At 48.6% G+C, this 19862-nt stretch overlaps 1 protein-coding gene and 1 long non-coding RNA gene across 2 annotated transcripts in view; one reads left to right on the top strand and one right to left on the bottom strand.

Moving 5' to 3' along the window:
• The first annotated feature begins 1562 nt into the window (after positions 1–1562).
• Positions 1563–6707, top strand: LOC123384313. Its single transcript, XR_006595199.1, has 3 exons — positions 1563–1694; positions 5039–5280; positions 6500–6707. It is a non-coding gene; the product is annotated as an uncharacterized LOC123384313 (long non-coding RNA).
• The window catches only part of TTI1 (TELO2 interacting protein 1), a 45226-nt gene continuing 32071 nt past the window's right edge, over positions 6708–19862 (bottom strand). Inside the window, exons 7-8 of the mRNA XM_003983479.5 lie at positions 19718–19805; positions 6708–7439 (exon numbers count right to left, since the gene is read on the bottom strand). Coding sequence (XP_003983528.2) covers positions 7256–7439; positions 19718–19805 — 272 coding nt within the window. The 3' untranslated portion in view covers positions 6708–7255. The remainder of the gene's footprint in view (positions 7440–19717; positions 19806–19862) is intronic.

Here is a 19862-nt window from a genome sequence, read left to right as displayed (position 1 = left end):
CCTTAACCGGGGGGGGGGGGGGGGGATAAAGGCTGCAAGCCCCCAAGCCCTGGACAGAACTGTGGCAGGGCACAGAGCATCCAGCAATGCCTTGAGAGCACTGAGCACGAGCCCTAAATTCTGTCTGGGAAGTCACGAAAAGCTCTGATGCTCGACCTGCTTCTCTTGGGGTTCTAAGGGACTCGGATGAGCTAGGGCATAGATGGGAAATGGTTTTCCTGTATGCACACGGGAGCCACGGTGGGGCAGGGGTGCTGCCTGCACAGTGCACAGCCATCTCCTGAAGAGATCCTCTCCAAGATCCCTTTGCATTTTTGGATTAAGCAATGCCCCCTCCCAACTCCAGCCCTGGTTCCACTTGGGAAATGCAAAGCACGGAAGAGGAGACCCCGACGACATTAGGCTCCTATCACCACAATGTGAGTTTACCATAGAACTGTAGACTCACGAATGTCTTACATTTTAATAATAAAAATTTTTGTGAGTGAATAAGTTACACAGGTATATGGTTTAAAAATGTGAAGAGTCTAAAGGGCATAATGTGAAAAGATGTCTTCAGCACTGGTCCTGTTATCCTTCCTGGAGGCTGCCACTTGGGTGTTCTTTAAGAGAAATTCCACACATAAAGTGCCCCCATCCCCCACAAATAGTTTCATTGTTCTGCGTGCCATTTTCTTTAATAACGTACCTTGGAGATATACACAGAGAACTAGCTCTTTCTTCTTAAAGACCACACGGCAAGTGTGGGTAAGGAACTTATTTAGCTGGGCTTCTCTGGATGGAACTTTAGGTTGTTTCCAACCTTTTATTTATGCAAACAATGCTTCAACGAACACTTTGTTCATCCTTTTTGCACATGGACAAGGAAATTCCTAAGAGCAGGACTGCTGAGTCAAAGGGTGTGTGCATTTTAAATTCTGATAGCTGTTGCTGCTTTACTCATTTTGTTACAGGGATGTACCCTAGTTTATTTAACCAGTCCCTCCCTCCCCAAGCTCTTCTCCTACCTTCTTTTCAATTTCTAATATTTGCTTTTACAAAATAGTTAACAGTAACATTTCACTTTGGAGGCACCATTCTTCAGTATAATGGTTCACTAGAATTTCTGTGTTGTGAGGGGGGAGGTACACGGGATGTTTTGGCCTCTTTTGGATGGATGTTTATGTTCTATGATTAGGTTATTTCCTATCTTTTGCACCCAGTCTCTTGAGATATTAATGTAAAGCATTAGGCATAATGCCTGGCACATACTGGACATTCAGTACTTGCAAGTTCCTGTAAATCACAATGTTGCAGTGAATTGCCTATGCATGTACATCTTTGTGCACACGTGTGGGCATTAAATTCTTAGAAGCAGAATTGCCGGTCGAAAGGTGCACACATTCAGATTTGCTAACGCTGCCAATTTTGACCTCCGAAAAGCTTGTGGCGACTTACATATCCGTTTCCCCACACACTTGCCAACACTTTATTATCAAGTCACAGATGTTTTAGGGGGTGGAACAATGCTTGGAGGCTGATTGGTTCAAACCCTTTAGGGGGCAGACAGGGACACTGAGGCCCAGGGAGGGGGAGGGGGTGCCCAAGGTCACCTGTGAGCTGTAGCGCAGTTCAATTAGAATCTCTGGCCTCTCCTAGGGAACTGGGCAGTGTCCTGGGTGGAATGTGTGAGAGTCCTGGATGGGCTCCATGAGGTGAGAAAGGACACAAAGATGGGGCAAAGGGGGAGGGGGTGCACCAAGGTCTGTCTACTCCCCACCCTGCCTCAGGGAAGGCAATATTTTTATTTCATGAAGAAACTTCTGACTCTTCTCTACTACTTCTCTCCACCTCTCCCCCCACCAACGTCTTCTCCCTTGGAAACGGCCTCAGAGATTCTGAAAGGTGCTTTCCTTACTTCTGAGCCCGCTTGTGTGGGAGGAAGCTGAGGACGTGAGGGTACTGATTGAGAGAGCAGGTTGAGACCCAGGAGCTGTTGTGCAAAAAGAATGGCAAATTATATAAGGAGGGAAAGCGGAAGGGTGGGGGCTGGAGGCAGCCATTCATCAGTGCTTTTTAACCCTTTCCTGTTGCAAAAGCAGGCAGCCCCGGACGCTGGGAGGGATGGCTGCAGTGAGAGACATTTTCAAAAATGGTTTGTGCTGAAGGCTTTGAAGGGAGGACAGCACCACTCCCTCCTCGCCCTTTGCAGACAGGCTTTGTACTCTGGGTAAAACTGTCGGAAAAGGTAGAACAGCTCCTAATCTAGGAGATGATTCCTGGGGGAAATCAGGCTGCTTTTCAAGCGTAATTTGAAAAGCCGCTGCCTCCAAACTTCAGTGGTGGCAGGGGGTGGGGGGGGGCGCAGAGAGGAGAATGCCATTTATAAAGCAATCAACGCTTCGACAGAGTCAGCCATCACTCAGAATTATTTTCCGAAATTTGGCCTCTATTCCGTACTCTGGAGGAAAGGCAGTATGGGCACTTTGCTTCCAATCAAGCCCGACACAGAAGCTGGGGTAAGTCACACAAAGGGAGAGGGGCCCCCGCACTGTTCATCACGGCTGGAGCTGCGGAAAATCATTTCTAGGGCTTCTCAACTCTCCGGCACGAGCTGGAGGAAGCCTCATCAGAGGCTCCATTCATCTCACTTCTTACTTTTAAACTTTAAAGCACATATTTATGTGCCTCAAGTTGCCCATGAACCACGGCACGTCAAACAGTTTGGGGTTGATGGAAGAGGTGCATTTTCTCGTCCTGGGACTTTCGGGAACACAATTTCATCGCCAGTCTCTCTCCCTTCCAATTGCTCCTGGATGCTGCCACGAGATGAATATTCCTAAAACGCTGCTTTCCATACATTACTCACCTGTTCAAAAACCTTCTAAGGCCACTTCTTGATCTCTTACGGCTGGAATCCCTAGGTTGGCCTTCAAGGCCCTTCATAAATGTGGCCTCAGCAGCCACACCTGCTAACACATACCCTCCCAGACCGCCGGGCCATAATGGTCACCTGCCACAGACACGGGGTGGTAGCTGTCACTGGTGCCCACTGCCCACTCCGCATCTCTTCCTGGTAACCAACTGCGGTCCTTCCCTTTAGGGGAAACCACTCCACCCCAGCTCGGCCTCCATTTGGTTTGGGGGAGCTGACCTGAGCATCTGTCTCCAGGCCTGCTATGAGAATGCCGTATACGAGGCAGCGAACTATGGTCCACAGGCAGAATAATGGCTCACGGCTTATTTTGTAAGGATTTTACACATTTAAAAGGTTGTAAAAAAAAAAAAATCAAAGAAAATGCCACACAGATCCTATGGCCTGCAAAGCCTAAAATATTCACCATCTGGCTCTGCACAGAGAAAGTTTGCCAAAACCTGCTTGGATGCACAATGCTTGGTTTGGGGTGGGGCAAAGGACGGGCTGAGCCGAGAGGAGCTAAGCCTAGGACTTGAGTTTGGAACTGCCAGGAGGAGGTGCACACACTCCTAGGCTTATTAAAACTCAGAGAAAGAAGCCTGGAACTATTGGCCATCCTGGACACTTGATAGAGGCTGCTAGAGAAGGATGCGGAAAACAGAATCAAAATACGGAGCCTGGCTTTGGGATCTGGAGCCAGGAGAGCCCGCTGGTTACGTGAGCCAAGATGTTTCTTTCTGCTCAAGCCAGTCTGAGTTGGGTCTTCCTGTCAGTGGCAATGGAAGGAGTTATGATGAGATAAGCAGATATTGGCAAGTATCCCCGTCTGCCTTCCGGCACGTCACTTTCTGCGTCTGGAATGCCCTTTATCCTCTCTTCCTGCCAAAAGTCTCCTTGTCCCACCAGGGTCTTACCCTCCTCTGCTGGGGTTCTCCTTAGTTCCTGGGTGGTTTGTTCTGAGATTTAACCATCTACTTCGTCAGCTGTAATTGTCCAGGGGAGTACGTATCGCATCCTAACAAAGCTGTGAGCGAAAGGGCCGGGTGGACGGAAGCGAAAGGATGCAGTGTCCACGCCCCGGGCACTATGCTAAACATTTGGAAACATGACAGCACTGGATCCATGTCTGTGCTTTCCTGCATCCCCCAGGACGCGCCCACTGCCCACAGATCAGAGCTCAAAGTCTCCACCTGACACTCGAGGCCTTTCAGGACCTACCCTTAACTCCAGCCAAACCAACACTCAGAAACGCTGAATGAAAGAAAAACCGTCACTGCACCAGCCGGGTTTCACAGGGGGCAACGATCGCTTTGAGAAGCCCACGTAAACAAGGACTGGAATGAGTCAGCTGGACGGGTTCAAATTAAAGTTGCTTGGGTAGAATACTAACCGGAGAGGCACTCTAATGAGGTTTTGTTTTGTCTTTTTTTAATCAAGTGCAACAATCTGCCTGCAGGAATATGAAAGCAACTCAGGATGTCTTTACTCTTTGAGGGGGAGATGGGTTTTGGAACACCGTGGCAAGTCCTCCCACGCGGATTATCTCCGGGACAGCCTCCCGAGAGCCCACAGGACGTGTGTGCGTGTTCCCCCCGCCCCTCTTGGCACACCATTATGGCCTGCCCTGCCCAGGCGCCCGGGGAAGGCAGGCTACTTTAATCGCACTGGAAGCCTGGAAATACACGACAAGTCACACCACCTCTCTGACCTGTTTTCTCATTTGTCAGGACCTAGAGATTGAATTAGCCTCTCACTTTGCGTCCCCGGTGGAATTAGGAACAATGCTGTGAATCTTTTTACAGTACTCTCAATTAGAGGGCATTTCCCCCCCCTTCCCAAAGGAAATCATCCCAGAATTTTAAAGTGGAATAGAGTTAAGCGATTCTCTCTCTCTCTCTCAGGGGTTCTTCACTTGGGATCCCCACGGGGTCATAGGTGAAGTCTCTAGAATTTTACCTAGAATTTGTGAGGTCAGCTAGGCGGACCCTGTAAGCAATGAGACGGTGCCTGACTGGTCTTGGAGGACGCAGTGCCTGGGAGTGATGGGGGAAGAGTGGGTCCTGTCATCAGATTCCCCCTGGAGGGACCCAGAATCCCCCAAATTAAGCTCTCTTTCTCTGGTCCATTCTCTCCACTCTGCAGGCGGGATTGCTGAGGCCCAAAGAGAGGGAGGGCCCCTGATGACCCAGACCAGAAGTCAGGCTGCCGCCACCTAGACCCAAGCTGGACATCCTTTGCCCTTGCAGAGAAAGACCCTAAAAAGAAATGAGGGGCCTCTCCAGACTGGTTGGGAGCCATGCCAACTGCCTTCTGGGTTTTATAGATCTTGGGGATTATCTGCATCACTGGAGAAGTTATCTAGATGGTGCCTCACCATGCATCTGGTAAGGATGCATTCATCATTTGTAGGATCCTTCAGCACATTTGTGTGTGTGTGTGTGTGTGTGTGTGTGTGTGTGTGTGTGTATGTGTGTGTGTCTGTGGCTGTGTACCTAAATTTACATAATCTGTGTTTTAAATCCCTCAGCTAAAAAAAAAAATTGAGTATTTATCCTGCCTTTCTACATAAACTCCCTCAAGGTTACTGCATGGTTGATGAAGGGAAGGTTCCCTTTACACAAGTACTCTAGCTAAAAGCAAGCTGGTGTGGTGGGACTGAAAACACTACTGTGCATTCCCTAACGAGTGAGTGGATCCAGGCGAGGATCACCAGTGACTGCCAATCTCATAAGGGATCAGATATTATACACCTCCTGATGGAAGTAAATAATCCCACTTATGGAGGAGTGTTGCCAAAAACAAAAATGAAAACAATCAAACCGGATCACGCCTCCTGTTCTGCCTTCCCATTTACAGGAAATACAGGTGACAGGAGAAGCCTGTGAAATGACCCCCACGGGGATGTAATCAGTAAATCCAGACTGTGGGAAATGCTGTAGGATAAATGACCTTATTTCCTCAACAGAAACTTAGCGGGAAAAGAGAGGTGGAGAGGGGATCTATAAATTAAAAGGGATTTATGAAGGGACATACAGATAACAGGAATGTATATACCTTATTTGGATCCTGATTCAACGCACTGGGGAAATGTAAACATCTAATTGCATACAACATGAAAGGGTCACTGCTGATTCGTTTAGGTGTGATGATGCTATTGGGGTTTATGTTTAAAAAAAAAGTTTGGGGGTGCCTAACTGGCTCAGACAGTTAAGCATCCGACTCTTGATTTCAGCTCAGGTCATGATCTCAGGGTTGGTGAGTTTGTGTCCGGCGTCGGGCTCTGTCCACTGACAGCGTAGACCCTGCTTGGTTGGGTTCCTTTCTCTCTCCCCATCTCACTGCCCCTCCCCTGCTTACACTCTGTCTCTGTCTCAAAAATAACTTAAAAAAAAAAAAAAAAAAGGTTTGGATAGGACATCTGGGATGTGCTTCAAAATACTCCAGGGACTGGATGGGCTGGGGAGGTAAATGGGTGAGGGTAGCAATGAAAGAAGGCTGGCCATGTGCTGGTGACTGGTCCAACAGGGTTATGGGTACACAGGGCTTGCTGTATACTATTATCTATAATAAACACTAAAAAATAATCAATCTCTTCTTGAACAGGTATCCAAAACATTGTCAAGAGTGTTTGTCTTCGGAGAGGGAAACCAGATGTCTGGCGAATAAGGAGGGGAGACTGACTTTTCACTGTTTCTGTTTTGTGCTGCTTGGATTTTATACCAGGGCTCTGCATTATCCATCTAAGAACTTAAACGCATTTCTTAAAAATCACCCAGTTTAAATAACAAACTTTAAAGTGAGCTCTTGATCATACAGTTCGTCCAAGAGGTGCCTTTATTTCATTTTCTTCCAAATAACAGGTTAGGTACAAAGAGCTGGCTCCAGCTCATTGTTCGAGGAGAGGACGTGCACGTGTCTGTGATGCAGGGCTGTGCTCTGAAGAGTCTTGGATGCGTGGTACCTCCACATGGTCGTCAGATGCCCGGGGGACACACTCAGTGCGCAGCAGAGGCCCTCCCCGCCACCTGTCCTGAGGCTCTCCGATGTGGGAGGATGTGGTGGGGACGGCCCAGGAGGCAGCTGGGGCCTCGGAGATGGTAAGCGAAGGAGTTAAGCCCTTAGAGCTGCCAGACAATGTCATTTGAAAACACCAGGTATGAAATATAAATAACAGTCAGCTACTTTCCTTCAATCCAATTTCTAAGCAGTTGTGTGATCGATCAATTTATAAATCGATCGGCTGTCTAATCCACCTTCGGAGTCTTCTCTGCTGCCGTGCCACCGCCTCGGGCCAGGGTGGGGTCGGCCCCGCATGTGGGGACAGGGGATGCTGCTGTATCCAGGTGTATGTGTGTGGGGTCACTGAAGCTCCTGGAGCAGGCGGAGCACATTGGCCGCATAGGGGTTGCCCTGTCCCGTGGTCCCCCGCAGCTGCACAGGGTGGAGGCTGGGGTGGGGAGGTGTGAACTGCTCCGGGCAGTAAAGTTCGTTCAGGAGAAACCAGGTGGAGTCCGGGTCCACCTTCATCAGGTGGAGGAAAACTCTGTGGAGAGACAGAAGGGATGGTGGGCTGAGGTCACGAGGGAGGGGAGAGAAGGGACAGAGGCCGGTGTTCTACGGAAGAGGCTGCTTATTGGGCTATTTGAGATGAAACTGGTAATAACATCAAATCCCTTCGAATAGCACAGCAAACCCACTTTAGTTCATAAGACAGGGCCATTAGGATGGTCCCAAAGTGTATAGTTTCATATCCATTGACACAGAGAAGTAATTAGTCTGAGCAGAACAATATTGACATCAAACAAGCTCTTGGCAAAGAATCCAGTTAAGTTCTGGGGTGTCAAGCAGACGTTTTCAAAGAAAACTGACAGGGCCCACCCCTCATTTCAGGCTCACAGGGCAAGCCCACACTCCTGAGTCTCCGGGTCCTCATCCTTGGCCCCCCAGCTTGCTGCTGAATTGGGTAGCTGGCCTCTTCTGGCCACCAAGAGCCAAGGATTCTTGGTAGTCTGGACATGTTCACAAAGGGATCAGACCCAGTTATTTGCCTGAGGCAGGAACGGACAGAGCCAGGCCAATCTAGAGGCAGAGCACTGTGTCCTCCACATGACAGGGACAGAGCTGAAGGAGCCAGGGCCACCTAACACCCTATGCCCACGAAGGGTGAGGCTTTTCAACTTGGGCTGAACTCTGGGGGCACACCCTTGCCCCTTATCTCCTCATATCCCATTTCTGAGTGACCAACCACGTGCCCAGGGCCACCGCATGGGCAGTCCAAGTATAAATTTCATCCCCCTGGCTGACGCAGTGGTTCAGGTTCTGGCTTTTCAACCTCAGGGAGGAGAAGGTCCTCCTCAGTTGGGCAGCTCCGTTAGCCATCCTCCCCATCTCAGTCCACAGAGCACATGCTCGGAGAAGATGACCTTCCTGGACCATTCTGTTTAGGTGGCTGCCCCCTCCTTTTCTCTTTCAGGACACCCTTCCCAGCACTCACTGTCCATCTTCCTTCCTCACAATACAGCCCCTGAGGGCAACGACCATGTCTGTTGGGTTCACCGCTATACCCTGGGCACCTGGGATGGCACATGGTAAGCTCTCAACAAGTACTTCACCCGACAGGTTCTTGTATTTAGCTAAGTGGTTTATTACACTGCACGCTAATGACTTAAGATGACAGATCTCTCTGGAAAATTACATTCTATAAAAGGATCTAAAGGAGGGGCCAGCTGCTCACCACCAAGGAAGGACTAGGGAACATTACCAATAGGATTCATGTTGTCGTAGGCATCACTGCTATGTGGCCGTGGGAGATTTTTCAACTTGTCTTGCTCTCAGTCTCTAAAAATGCCTTGTTTCTAAAGATTGGGGATGTACTTCACTCAGGGTTTTGCTGAGCTTTAAATGAGAAGACACAGATCCAGACCTACACAGCGTTTAGCCCATGCGATCCCTATCTACCCAGTCATAGGGTAGATAGTATCTATTTGATGGATCACATGTTATTCTTGATGACCATCCCTAGGAGCCTTTCCCATACTGTTGGGCATCAAATGGGAACTTAAATGGAGCTAAATGCTGTTTTTAATTTTGTTAATCTGAAAAACCGTGCCCTCAGGGGATGTGGCTTTTACTTTGGGGAAGCCAGTTTTGCTTTCTTCCTTGGGTTTAATACACACCTGCGAAGGAGGCAAGGTAGGCAGGTGGGAGGGGACCCTTTGAACATGTTTTTGGCCTGGTCTGTGCCTAGACAATTCAAGTTTCCTTTACTTAGGATAATCTTGTGCTTATAATCTCAGCAGTGGTTGCTGGAGAAGTGGTTGGAATATTCCAATTCACTGTTTCCACTTCACTGCAGAAAGGAGATGGGGCCTGCGTGGGAGACAATTTTTGTTTAAAAACAAAAATATCTTTGATAATTAGAGTGGCAAGGGAAATTATGAAAAAACACACCAAAAATGGGAAGCTGATTTCTATTTACACGTGACACAGTTGACAGGTTTCCCTGGTGCCAAAGACTGTCAGAATGCAAATGGTTTCGTGTGATTTTTTTCTCCTTCTAGGACTAGAACAGTTTCTCAAGCTACAGCATGGCACACGAAGGAGTATTCTGATCCGGGCAGTACCCAGCGAAGTGGTGCCCCAGCCCAGCCCACGTCAGTCAGAGCTCGGCTCTGACTTACAGGGCATGAAAGCGTCGCAATGTTCTTTTTGAGTCCTTTTTAACATGCTAAATGTGGATGTTGTATTCTCTGGCAGGAAAGGAAAAGGAAAGAAGCCACTCTCTTTGCCCTGTGAAAACGCCTTTTTTTTTTTTTTTTTTTTTTAAGTTTATTTATTTGGAGAGAGAGAGAGAGAGAAAGAGAACGAGTGGGGCAGGGGCAGAGACAGAGATGGGGACAGAGGATCCGAAGTGGGTTCTGCATTGACAGCAGAGAGCCTGACACGGGGCTCGAACTCACAAACCACGAGATCATGACCTGAGCCAGAGTCAGATGCTTAACCCAACCCTGTGAGAACTCGTAAATAAGACACTAACAGGGAGGCAAAGAAAATGTGCATACGAAGTTCACTTTCTATTACTGAGTAAAAGCCAAATTCTTGGGAGAATTATTTGGAGTCTCTTTCCTTAGCTATTAAATGGGTGGACTCCCCAGAATGGCAGGCAGCAATGCAAGTTCCCTCTCCCGCCTCTGCGGCCTGGAGCAAGTTAGTTTCCTCTTTCTCCAAAGGAAGATGATCACAGCCCCCACCCCCACCCTCCTCACAGGTTTGGTGCGAGGCTCTAAGGGAGATGAGGGGCAGGAAAACACTTTGAAGTATACAATGAAAACACTGTTCCTTCCAGAGGGTATGTGTGTGTCTAAGGAATAATTATCTCTACCAACCTTAACAGCACCGCCACACCACAGAACCTTCTCAGACACTCTGAAAAGGGCAAAACATTTGTCTTTTGTTTCACTCATAATTTCCTTCCTACTGACTTGGTGGGGGTCCCAGTTCTCAGCCGATGGTGTTCTAATTTTGCCCGTTATTTTCAGGAAGAAGCGAACGCAATATTCTTTGCCCTCTGTGCGCCTGAGGTTGGGAGTGAATACCACGCTGTGCAACCAGGTGCTGGCAGGTGTAGCTGTGCGCTTGCTCGGCCAAAGACACGCAGCCTGCTGAACTCTAAACACCGACACACATTCTGAACCTGGACCTTGTTCACTTTAAGGCCCTGGGAGCCGAGCGGAGATCCAGCAGGTCTCGTCTGAGAGCTCAGTGGCCCAGCTTTGCTCCAAACTCTGGTACCACCTTGTCCTGGGGCTGGTTCCTGCCCATCCTGAGCTGGGGACAGGGGCTCCCAGAAAGTGAAGAGCCCAAAGCTGAAGACCTTAAAAGCCCTTGTGCGTCATCCAAAGCCAGAAGACAAAGACAGGACCTCTGCTTTGACGAGATTGGGGCAACTGCCTGGAAAATGTTCCTAATACGTCGTGAGACGCGGCAGAGATGGCTGTTGAACATGCCAAATGGCCAGCTCCACGTTTTCTCAAACCCAAAGAGAAACACTTAAAAAAAAATAGATGTACACCATTTAAGTCCTGAACAAAAATTTCCTTCTCCTTCCCCTAGGCCCAAATCAGTGGCTCCAGGGAGCACAGTTATCAAGAGATTATCTGGTCCCCAGAGTTTCGGGAGGCACTCAGCTGTGCCTCATGCCTCCGAGTGTCCTGAGGCGAGTGATTATCTCTCAATAACCTGTAGGGCCGTGTAGCTTAAATGATAACTTGACTTTAAAAAATTTAGAACTTGCCGTTAGGCAGTTTCTAAGCAACCTCTGTTTCCATGGCAAAGAAGCCTGGTGTTTATACTGATTTTTCACTTAAAATGCGGTTTTATTGAATTTCGCTTCATGCAGGCAGCCATTTCCCCGCACTCCAGCCCTATCTACAATTGACGGGCATCAGCAAGTACCTAATAAACTCCAGACACCAAAACCCACAGAAGCGGCTCATTCCTTTATGATCAATAGCGGACGGCTCCCGGTGACAAAGCAGGGGGCGAGGTGGCCTGGGGACATAAGCAATGTGCTACCAGAATCCGGTCAGCAGGGGCTGGGGACCATCTCCTTGTGGTTTGCCAAATGTTTCCCAGCACCTGCTCCAGCCCAGGCGCCGGGCTGGGTGCTTGGGATACAACGATAGATGGACAAAGGCCCTGGCCTCGGGGCTCCACATGCGGGTGGGGAGAACGGACTAATCACAGAGGCCCACAGTGTACGGTGGAGAGGACCACACTAGGCGTCCCATGTGGGGTGGGGCTGGGGAAGGACTCGAGGAGGGCACGGCAAGCTGCTTCTCTGAGTAACATCGGTTCTACGGCCCCTTCCAGCCCCAGCAGTCCACAGTGGTCCTCAAGCATGGGCAACGGGTCAGTGGCAAAACCCCAAAGAAAGCCCTCTGCTGCGGATGCAAGCATTACAGGGTGTACCCTCGGTCTAGACGACGTCTGCTCTAAAGACGCTCTAGAAAACCGCCAGCCAATCGAGGCCCAGTAGAGCTAAATAAACCGTAACTGAAATGCAGAGCTTCCAGCCCTCCTGGGTGACAGGCTATTCTTTCTCTGTCAATTACTTGCTTGAGGGATCTGCTGCTCCTTGTCTCCTTCTGGATTTATAAAATGCTCTCATGAGCTGTCTGCATAAGTGCCAGTGGTAAAGAACTTGTGGCTTTGTGATCTGTTTATTTATTTATTTTGGGCTTCTAAAGAAGTTATTCAGGGATGTCTCCTTAGGAACATGATACAGGCTGTCGCTACACAGCCATGACTAAATGCAATCAGAAAATAAACTCACTCGTCGGAAAGTGGGCACACCCACAAAGTTATTCCAGCTTCCCTGCTATTCCCTCGCTGGCAGAATCTCCACACTCTTTTCTTCTCTGGCCATCTCTTCTCCCACGACTCAGTACATGCTGATGCTACAAATGAGGCTGTGTGTGTTTCCTTTTAAACAAATGGATGCTCAGGGTGTCGACGTGTCCTAGCCAGCAAGCAGTGGGGTGATGTTTCTATCTCGGTAATTTACTCTAATGGGTCTCGGTTCATTGGTTAACCAGTATTTCAAGCCTGTCCTTTCTTGCTATTCAATTTAGCTATCTTCTCCTGCGAGGAGGTCGTTTTTTGTTTCTAAATGTTGGAAATGGAGGATTATGACTTGGAGCAACGATTTACTTTCCAAATAAATACTACCAATTACCTTTGCAGCTATATGTACTCGTTAGACTTAACTATATTTACCTGTTCAAAACCATTCATCTATCGATCTAACTCCATCTCGCATCCTCACACAGAGACCGATAATAAAAATATTTAAATGCAATGGGGACGGGATTTAAAACCATAAACACCAGTAGAAGCTTACGATGCTAATCGTACCCCTAAAGTACCACAAGACAAAGTATCATAAATGCAGTGGAATGACTCCATTGCTTTGTGCATATTTAAAAAGATATGGCACTGAGAGGACCAATCTGTTACAGACAATTCAAAAATAAGCCAGAGCCTAGAAGGGTTTAAATCCCACTGGGGCAGGATTTAAAAGCAGCCCCTTCCATCTGGCTGCCTCTCCTGCCTCCAGGCCCCCTGCAGGCCTGGATCCCCCCTGGCTACGAAGCCGCTGCTAGGTGCGCAGATTTCAAAGCGGCCCTGTGCCAGAGCGCCAAGGGGGCTGACTCAGGCCACATGCGGTGTTCCCTGCTCCTCAGCACTCCCCCTCCACCCCCCACCACAAAGGTGCAAACCCTGAAAGATAAAGCTATCTTGTAGCAGCCTACCTATTTTGTCCCCCCCACCCCCTTCCCCCGCCCAGACTGTTTTCCTGGAACCTACGCTTTGGCGCTAAGCCAGCAGGCTCTGCTGATGGATGCGGGGAAGAAACAGCTCTAGGAAGTATACTTGTGTATTCACTGCAAGGGCGTTAGAGATATTAGTCACAACAGTACTCAGTGTTCTTCTAAGATGACCCATGGAGAAATTTTCTTAGGGTTCAGGACCAAGGAAAGCTGTGCTTTTTTCTACAAAGCCCTCTTCTCCCTCTTTTCTTATTTCAGGGATGCCTGGAAGTTGCACAACATATACATTGCCCTCTTTGCTGTCTGTTAGGGACAGGAGAGCCACATTTAAGGCTCATCTCCAGCAAGGGTGCTGAGCTCTAGGTGTGCGCTATGTTAACCTCGGCCCCGGCGTCACCTTGGGTTTTTCCTTTTATTATTTTTTGTTGTCGTTGCATACACTTAATTGATAAGATAGCCTAGGTCTTTTTTGGAATCAGGAAGAAGTTTAAATCATGCTAACAACCACTACTTACTTTTTCCCATGAGCTGGTATTCTCTGCTAAAGAATATAATTTGCACGAGTTTACTGAATGCTGGCAATAATGTGACTGGGTGGAAGGTAACAGATATGCCTGCTCGAGTCTCGTAGGTGAGGGAGCAGAGGCTCGGAGAAGTAAAGTGACTCGTCCACGGTGCCACTGCTACTGAGCAGCAACGCGAGGCTCCCTCTAACTCGGCATTCACCTTTGCAATCTTTCAACTTTCAACACGGTACACTTGGCTCGTTAATGAAAAAAAAATATTGTGAATAAACACACATATAATAAGATAACCAAGGCCATCTTCCTGGCTACTTTACTCAAGACTGAGATCATGACATTCACGCCAGCCTCTTAGGTGCTCGGGACAGGCCACGGACGCTGCAAAGTGAGGAAATGGCTACCCTCCGGTTTGCCAGGCAGTCTGATATGTGAAATCTACTCTGTGCAGGTGATCCTGGCTCCCAACCCAGTAGGATTGGCGTGCACACGCGCAGGCACATACTTGCCTTTCCCACCGGGTTGTAAAATGGTTGACCCTGGTAAATTATCAATCACATGACAACACCAAGGAAGCAGGGAAAGGATTCGCAGCACTTGATTTAAGTAGCACGGAGGTCCCCACCTTCAGATCTGAAACCCAGCAACCCACTTTGTTTATAATCTGCATGGCAGATGTCTCTTATCTTTGACACCAGGAAATCATGCCTATATATGCACAGTGAACAGCTTCAGATCTGAGTGTATTTTTAGAACAATGAGCCTGGAAAAGAAACGCAGCAATGCCTGTCAAAAGATGGATAATAGGAAAGCTAACTACTTGGGTCTGGATTTGTCAACTATTAATCAAGTGTCAAAAGAAAAAATATCAGGAATGCCCTCATTTCCATGCTGGGTGCAACCCAAGGGGACAACAGCTCTGCAGCCCAAGCTCAAACAAACTGCCCACAACATTTAAGGGGATGAGCTGCTAATTTCAAGCTCAGCTGAACTAACGGATCACCTCGGTGGCTCCTGATCTGTTCAAATATAATAGGCCCAAGTGTGGGTAAAGAGAGGAGCTGGGCTCTGACGGGGATGAAATGAACGAGCCTGTGCTAGTCTGTGTTCGTCCAGGGTTTGAAGGCACCGGCTGGTTCTTTGATGGGCTGGGATCCTACTGCTAGAAAGAAAGCAGGGAAGTCAGCCAGTAAATGAACCTTGAAACCTGGTCCTGACTTCTCACACAGAGGGTGGTAGGGGGACGTGACACAATTAACATGAAAAGATCATTCTGGGGTGAAAAACTCTCTTCAGAGTTCAGTAAAGATGAAGCAGACTTATAAGAAACGCCATGCCCAAATGTACAGGAACTCATGTAAAGCATCATACATCTAATGTATTTATATATATATCCCACATAGGTGTGTATATACACATGAGTATACCTCCAGAACACAAGCCCTGTGAGAGCAGAGGCCTCCTCTCTCATGCTCTCCTCTATTATCAGTGCCTAGAACACTGCCTGGCACGAAACAGATCCTCAGCTGGTCAGTGGAATGACTGAACTGGCTTGAGTGGTCTCCCTCACGTATAAATGTAACTCGTGTGCACAATGACTCCGGGAGGAAGGTGTTATCACCACCCTTAGTTTACAGGGGAGGAAAATGAGGCACAAGGAAACGAAGTCATTCGCTCAAAGTCACAGAGTCAGTAAGATCTGAACCTACGTTTGTCCACCTCCAAGGCTGGTGCCCCATGCCCTTATATACAATGGCTATGCAGAGGAAGCTGGGAGGGGACCCCCACCCACAGTACCCCCTCCCCGACCACCACCACACCGAGGACCGCAGCATTCAGTTCCTGTACAATCAGAGGGTGCACCCGCCAGTCACTACCTGCTGGCCCCCTGCATCCCCACCTGGGTCCTGCTCTTGGCAGGCAGAGGCAGGACTGGGGGTGGAGACCAAGTGGCCTAAAAGCTCTGTTCTTCATCTTTTTCAGAACAGGTATTGTTCCTTTTAGCCCCAGGGTGGGAGGCTTATTGGATGATTTGAGTCCTCCCCGCAAGACAGGGAGCCTCAGAGGACGCTCAGAGAGAGGCCCAAAGAGTGTGGTTTTAACGGAGTTGAGTTGAATCAGGCTGACAGCATGTACAGGCTTTAAGGAAAAACACAGAAATTTGGGGTATGTGCTCTCATCTCAGATTCCTTTCATGTATGGGAAGGAAAAGCTCCATGGTCAGGGAGGCACAGAACTGTGGAGGCCCACTGCATGCCGGGAGAGATCTCAGAGGCTTCTGGGGCTACTCGAGAATTTAAATCAGTTGAGTCTGCCTCTGCCATGGTGGAGGCGGGGGCATGGCTGACACAGACCTGTTATCTGTAATCTAACACTTACCCTCAGGGACACTGCCCTGTTTACAACTGTGGGTAGGCTGACCCCTTCTCCGACACCCCAAATAGGATTTGCTCACTTGTAGTTACCCATTGAAGTTATTTAACCAAATGGACTGGGGGGAGCTGGTATTTCTCTTGCATAGCCAGTTAACAGTGACACCTAGTGGCAATACACAGTGAGGTTCTACCATACCCCTACCCCCGCCCCTCCCCCAAGTTGCAAGATTTATGCCCCTCCTTACAAGGCACATTCGCTAGATAAAAGCATTAAACTGGAATGGCGTTTCTGTTCTTAGCATTTACAGCCTTGGTTATATCAACCACCCCCTGATCAATTTCCATTTCTAGAGTTTACAGCCTGGATGTAAAAGCCTGCCACAAAGGCTCTATTTAATATGACAAATTAAAAAAGCAAACACAGGCTTGGTCATCCTTTGGAGCCAGGAAAAGCAAACAGGAGGGAGGAAAAAGCCAACCGTAATGCACACAAAGAGGAACTTTCATGGAACTGCTGAGTTTGTCTCCATGCCAACGCTAGGGAGGCCGCCCCTCAGAGGCCCCAGCCCCGACCCGCTGGACTCACAGACATGTGAAGGGGAACAGAGAAGGATGCCCCAAAATGTGCCACTTTGGTGTGTGAACTGACTTGAGATTGAAGGGAATCAAGACCCAGCAGATTCAAGAAAAACTTTTACTTCTCCATTAACTACCTAAAAAAATTTGAATAGGGAGCCTGGCCCAGAAAAAGAACTATTACCAGAGATAACTTCTCATAAGAATAACCTAGGTGTATGGCAGGGCAAACATCTAATTACCAAACACCTGATCTTAGGTCCTGTGGATCACCCTGCTCCCTCCCCTTGTGAAGCCCCGGCCCCTAGACCATTCCTCAGGATGGCAAGGAAGCTTCAACTGCCCCATGTGACCCTGGGTCTCATATTTTTATAAGCCTCCCTTATATATGAAATTTAAAAAAAAAAGTGTTTATCTCCCACTAATCTGTCCTGTATCAATTATCAGACCAGCCAAAGAACCTAGAAGGGTACAGCAGAAGGAAAATTCTTATCCCCCCTAACACAGCTGCTCACCTACCTCCTTTCAGAGCAGCCACCGGCCCTCACTTGTTTCCTCACCAGCCGTGTCAGACAGAGGGGCCACTTCCAAATGAAGCTGGTCATCCACCCCGCGTCGGAAACTCACCAGCTCCAAGGAAGCCAGGGCATTGGGGCATCTGTGGACAGCTCTGGTTTTTACTGCGTTTCTGTTACCCTCTGGCTATAGGGTTCCCCCTTGGGCCCTGGCAACAAACACAACAGCCTTCCCTTCTCCCATGAGTGGGCGGCGGGTGTCAGTGCTTGCTGTGTGGGGAACAGAGGGGCAGGAGTGGGCACGGGGGGGGGGGGGCGGCGAGGAGGCTTCTGCAATTGTTCAGGTAAGAGGTGAGGGTGGCCTAGCCTGGTGGCTTGGAGGTGAAGAGACGTAGACAGTCTGAAGAGAAATTCTGCAAGGTAGGTGGACAGGCTTCCCTTCTGGAACGGATGTAGGGTGTGAGGGAAGAGAAAAATGAAGGGCGGACAACTGAATGGAAGATAGGGCCACTCACTGAGCTAGGGGACCTGATTCATCAGTCCCTGCAGGCACGAGTGTCTCAGTACCCAGCCACCCGCCTCTCTTCCTGCAGTAAGGAGGCTCACAAAGAGACCAGGTTTCCCATTGTCTCAGACTTCTTTTCCCATTTAGAGAGCTTATTAGTTTCTGAATCAAGATGCCAAATCAGCTCCTGATCAAGGACAACACTGGTTTTTTTCCCTTGACTTCAAAATAAGTTTGCAGATGATGTGTTTGTGAACCAATCAACCTTGCACTTCCTCCCCTCCCAGCCTGGCAAGAGGGAGGTCATCTGACTCAACCCCGAATGGAATGCGGTAGAGCAAACAAAGGCGCTGCAGTCAAGTGGTCTGGCTGCATTTTCCTCCTCCAGAGGCACCTTGAATACCAACTCAAAATTCAGCAAGGTCCAATTCCAGGTTTAATTGCTTTTAGCGGCACAAAAGAAAATTAGAAATGAAAAGATAATGAATTGCGAATATTAGCCTGTTTGATGGTTCTCAACTTGAAGGATAGGTATGGGGTGGATGCAGAAAAAGTAGAATGGAGCAGAGAATGTGAAAGTCAGATCGTTGTGACTCTTGGTTGCAATAGGCACCCAGAAGCTTCAGGATGAATTTATTACATTCTTGGGTTGTACCTGAAATCAGCACCATTAGCTTTAGGAACACTGCCAGGGGTGTGTGTGTTGGGGGGGTGAGGAGACTATTTTCACCCTAAGTTGGTTCTTTAAGGAACAAGAATGTCTGAGGATAAGAAGCTGGTTGGGATGCGCCCCTGTGCTCCAGAAACCATGACTGATTCTGGGCCTAGGGGAAGTGACGGGGAAGTGACAGAAAGAAAAAAGGGAACTGGGGAAATCAAGAGCAAAAAATTGCAAAGGACAATAAATCAATTCAAAAAGATATTTCCATCACTCCCAGAGACTGCAAGGTTTATAAGGGAGCAAGCAGCCTTCCTCATTTCACAGTCTGAGCAGCCTTGCAGCCCTTCAGGGAATGGGATGACTCCTACCCCACCAAGGAAGCTCAGGGACACGTTTCTAGAAGCCTAAGAAGTGGGAGGGATTCTTTATTTGCTCCGAGCCAGAGCTGCAGGGCCCAGAGCCAGGCCAGGGAGGCCAACTTTTGTTTTAACTGCAGACACCCAGGAGATAGCAGGTCCACTCTGGTCCCCTTTCTCCCGATGGATGGAGAGCTGGGGAAAGGGGGCCACAGTACATTTTTGGTCTCAAGTCTGGGGACTGATGATGTGCTTGGTTTGAGCTTTTGAGAAAAGCCCCTTGGGACTCGAGGAAAACGAGTTCTTCCACTGGAGGTGGCGCAGCTATTCTCGAACAAGCAAAACTCTTGGAAATTATAATCACATAATTTCGGAGGCAGAAAAGGCCCTTTAAACCATTAGTCCGTGGAGTTTAACTATTGGCTATTGGGAGAACTATTAGTTCTCCATAATCAGATGCATGTTGTGGACTCTACCTAGAAAAAGGAACATACGTGTCTGCTTGTACACACCCAATTTTGTGCACACTCTGCAAGGGTTTAGAGCACCTGACAGCCGTTAAGATGCTCCGTGGAGTGAAGCCACTTCTGCCAGATCAGTCACCTAAGGCTTTGGCTTTGCACACAAAGGAGCTGAGGTCCGGAGAGGTGCCAGGGTCACCTGGTCACTAGACTAGGGCCTAGAAGCAGATCTCTCTCCGGCCAGGAGAGTGCTTTGTCCCCTTCAGCACACCGTCTTTCTGCTTTTTGCCCCTTTGGCATTGCTGCTGACACTGCAGCAGAGGAAAAGGTTACTTGCAAAGAGAAACGCGTCCAGTAAAAATACCATCTCTAGAGTTGGCCCAGTTAAAGAAACCATCGTAACCTGGCAAGAAGAGCGAGGAGAGAAAAGCACAGACGTGGCTTGACTCTGCTCGCCATTAGCAAATCATCGATAATTTAGAGCAAACGTAAAGAGATGCGGGTGATCAAGCAGACGTACCTCCTGGCAGCCTCTTGTAATTTCACGGGCTGTTTGGCGCTGAGGTAAATCAAGCAGGCATCAGCCACTCTATTCAGGTCACCCTCACCTGCGGAGAGGAAAAACAAAACAAGCATCGGCCCTCAGACTTCATTTGGGACAAGCA

The sequence above is a fragment of the Felis catus genome, chromosome A3, assembly GCF_018350175.1.
Source record: "Felis catus isolate Fca126 chromosome A3, F.catus_Fca126_mat1.0, whole genome shotgun sequence".
NCBI lineage: Eukaryota > Metazoa > Chordata > Mammalia > Carnivora > Felidae > Felis > Felis catus.
Note: the sequence above shows the minus strand (reverse complement) of the source record. Positions and strands in the feature narration are given on the sequence as shown.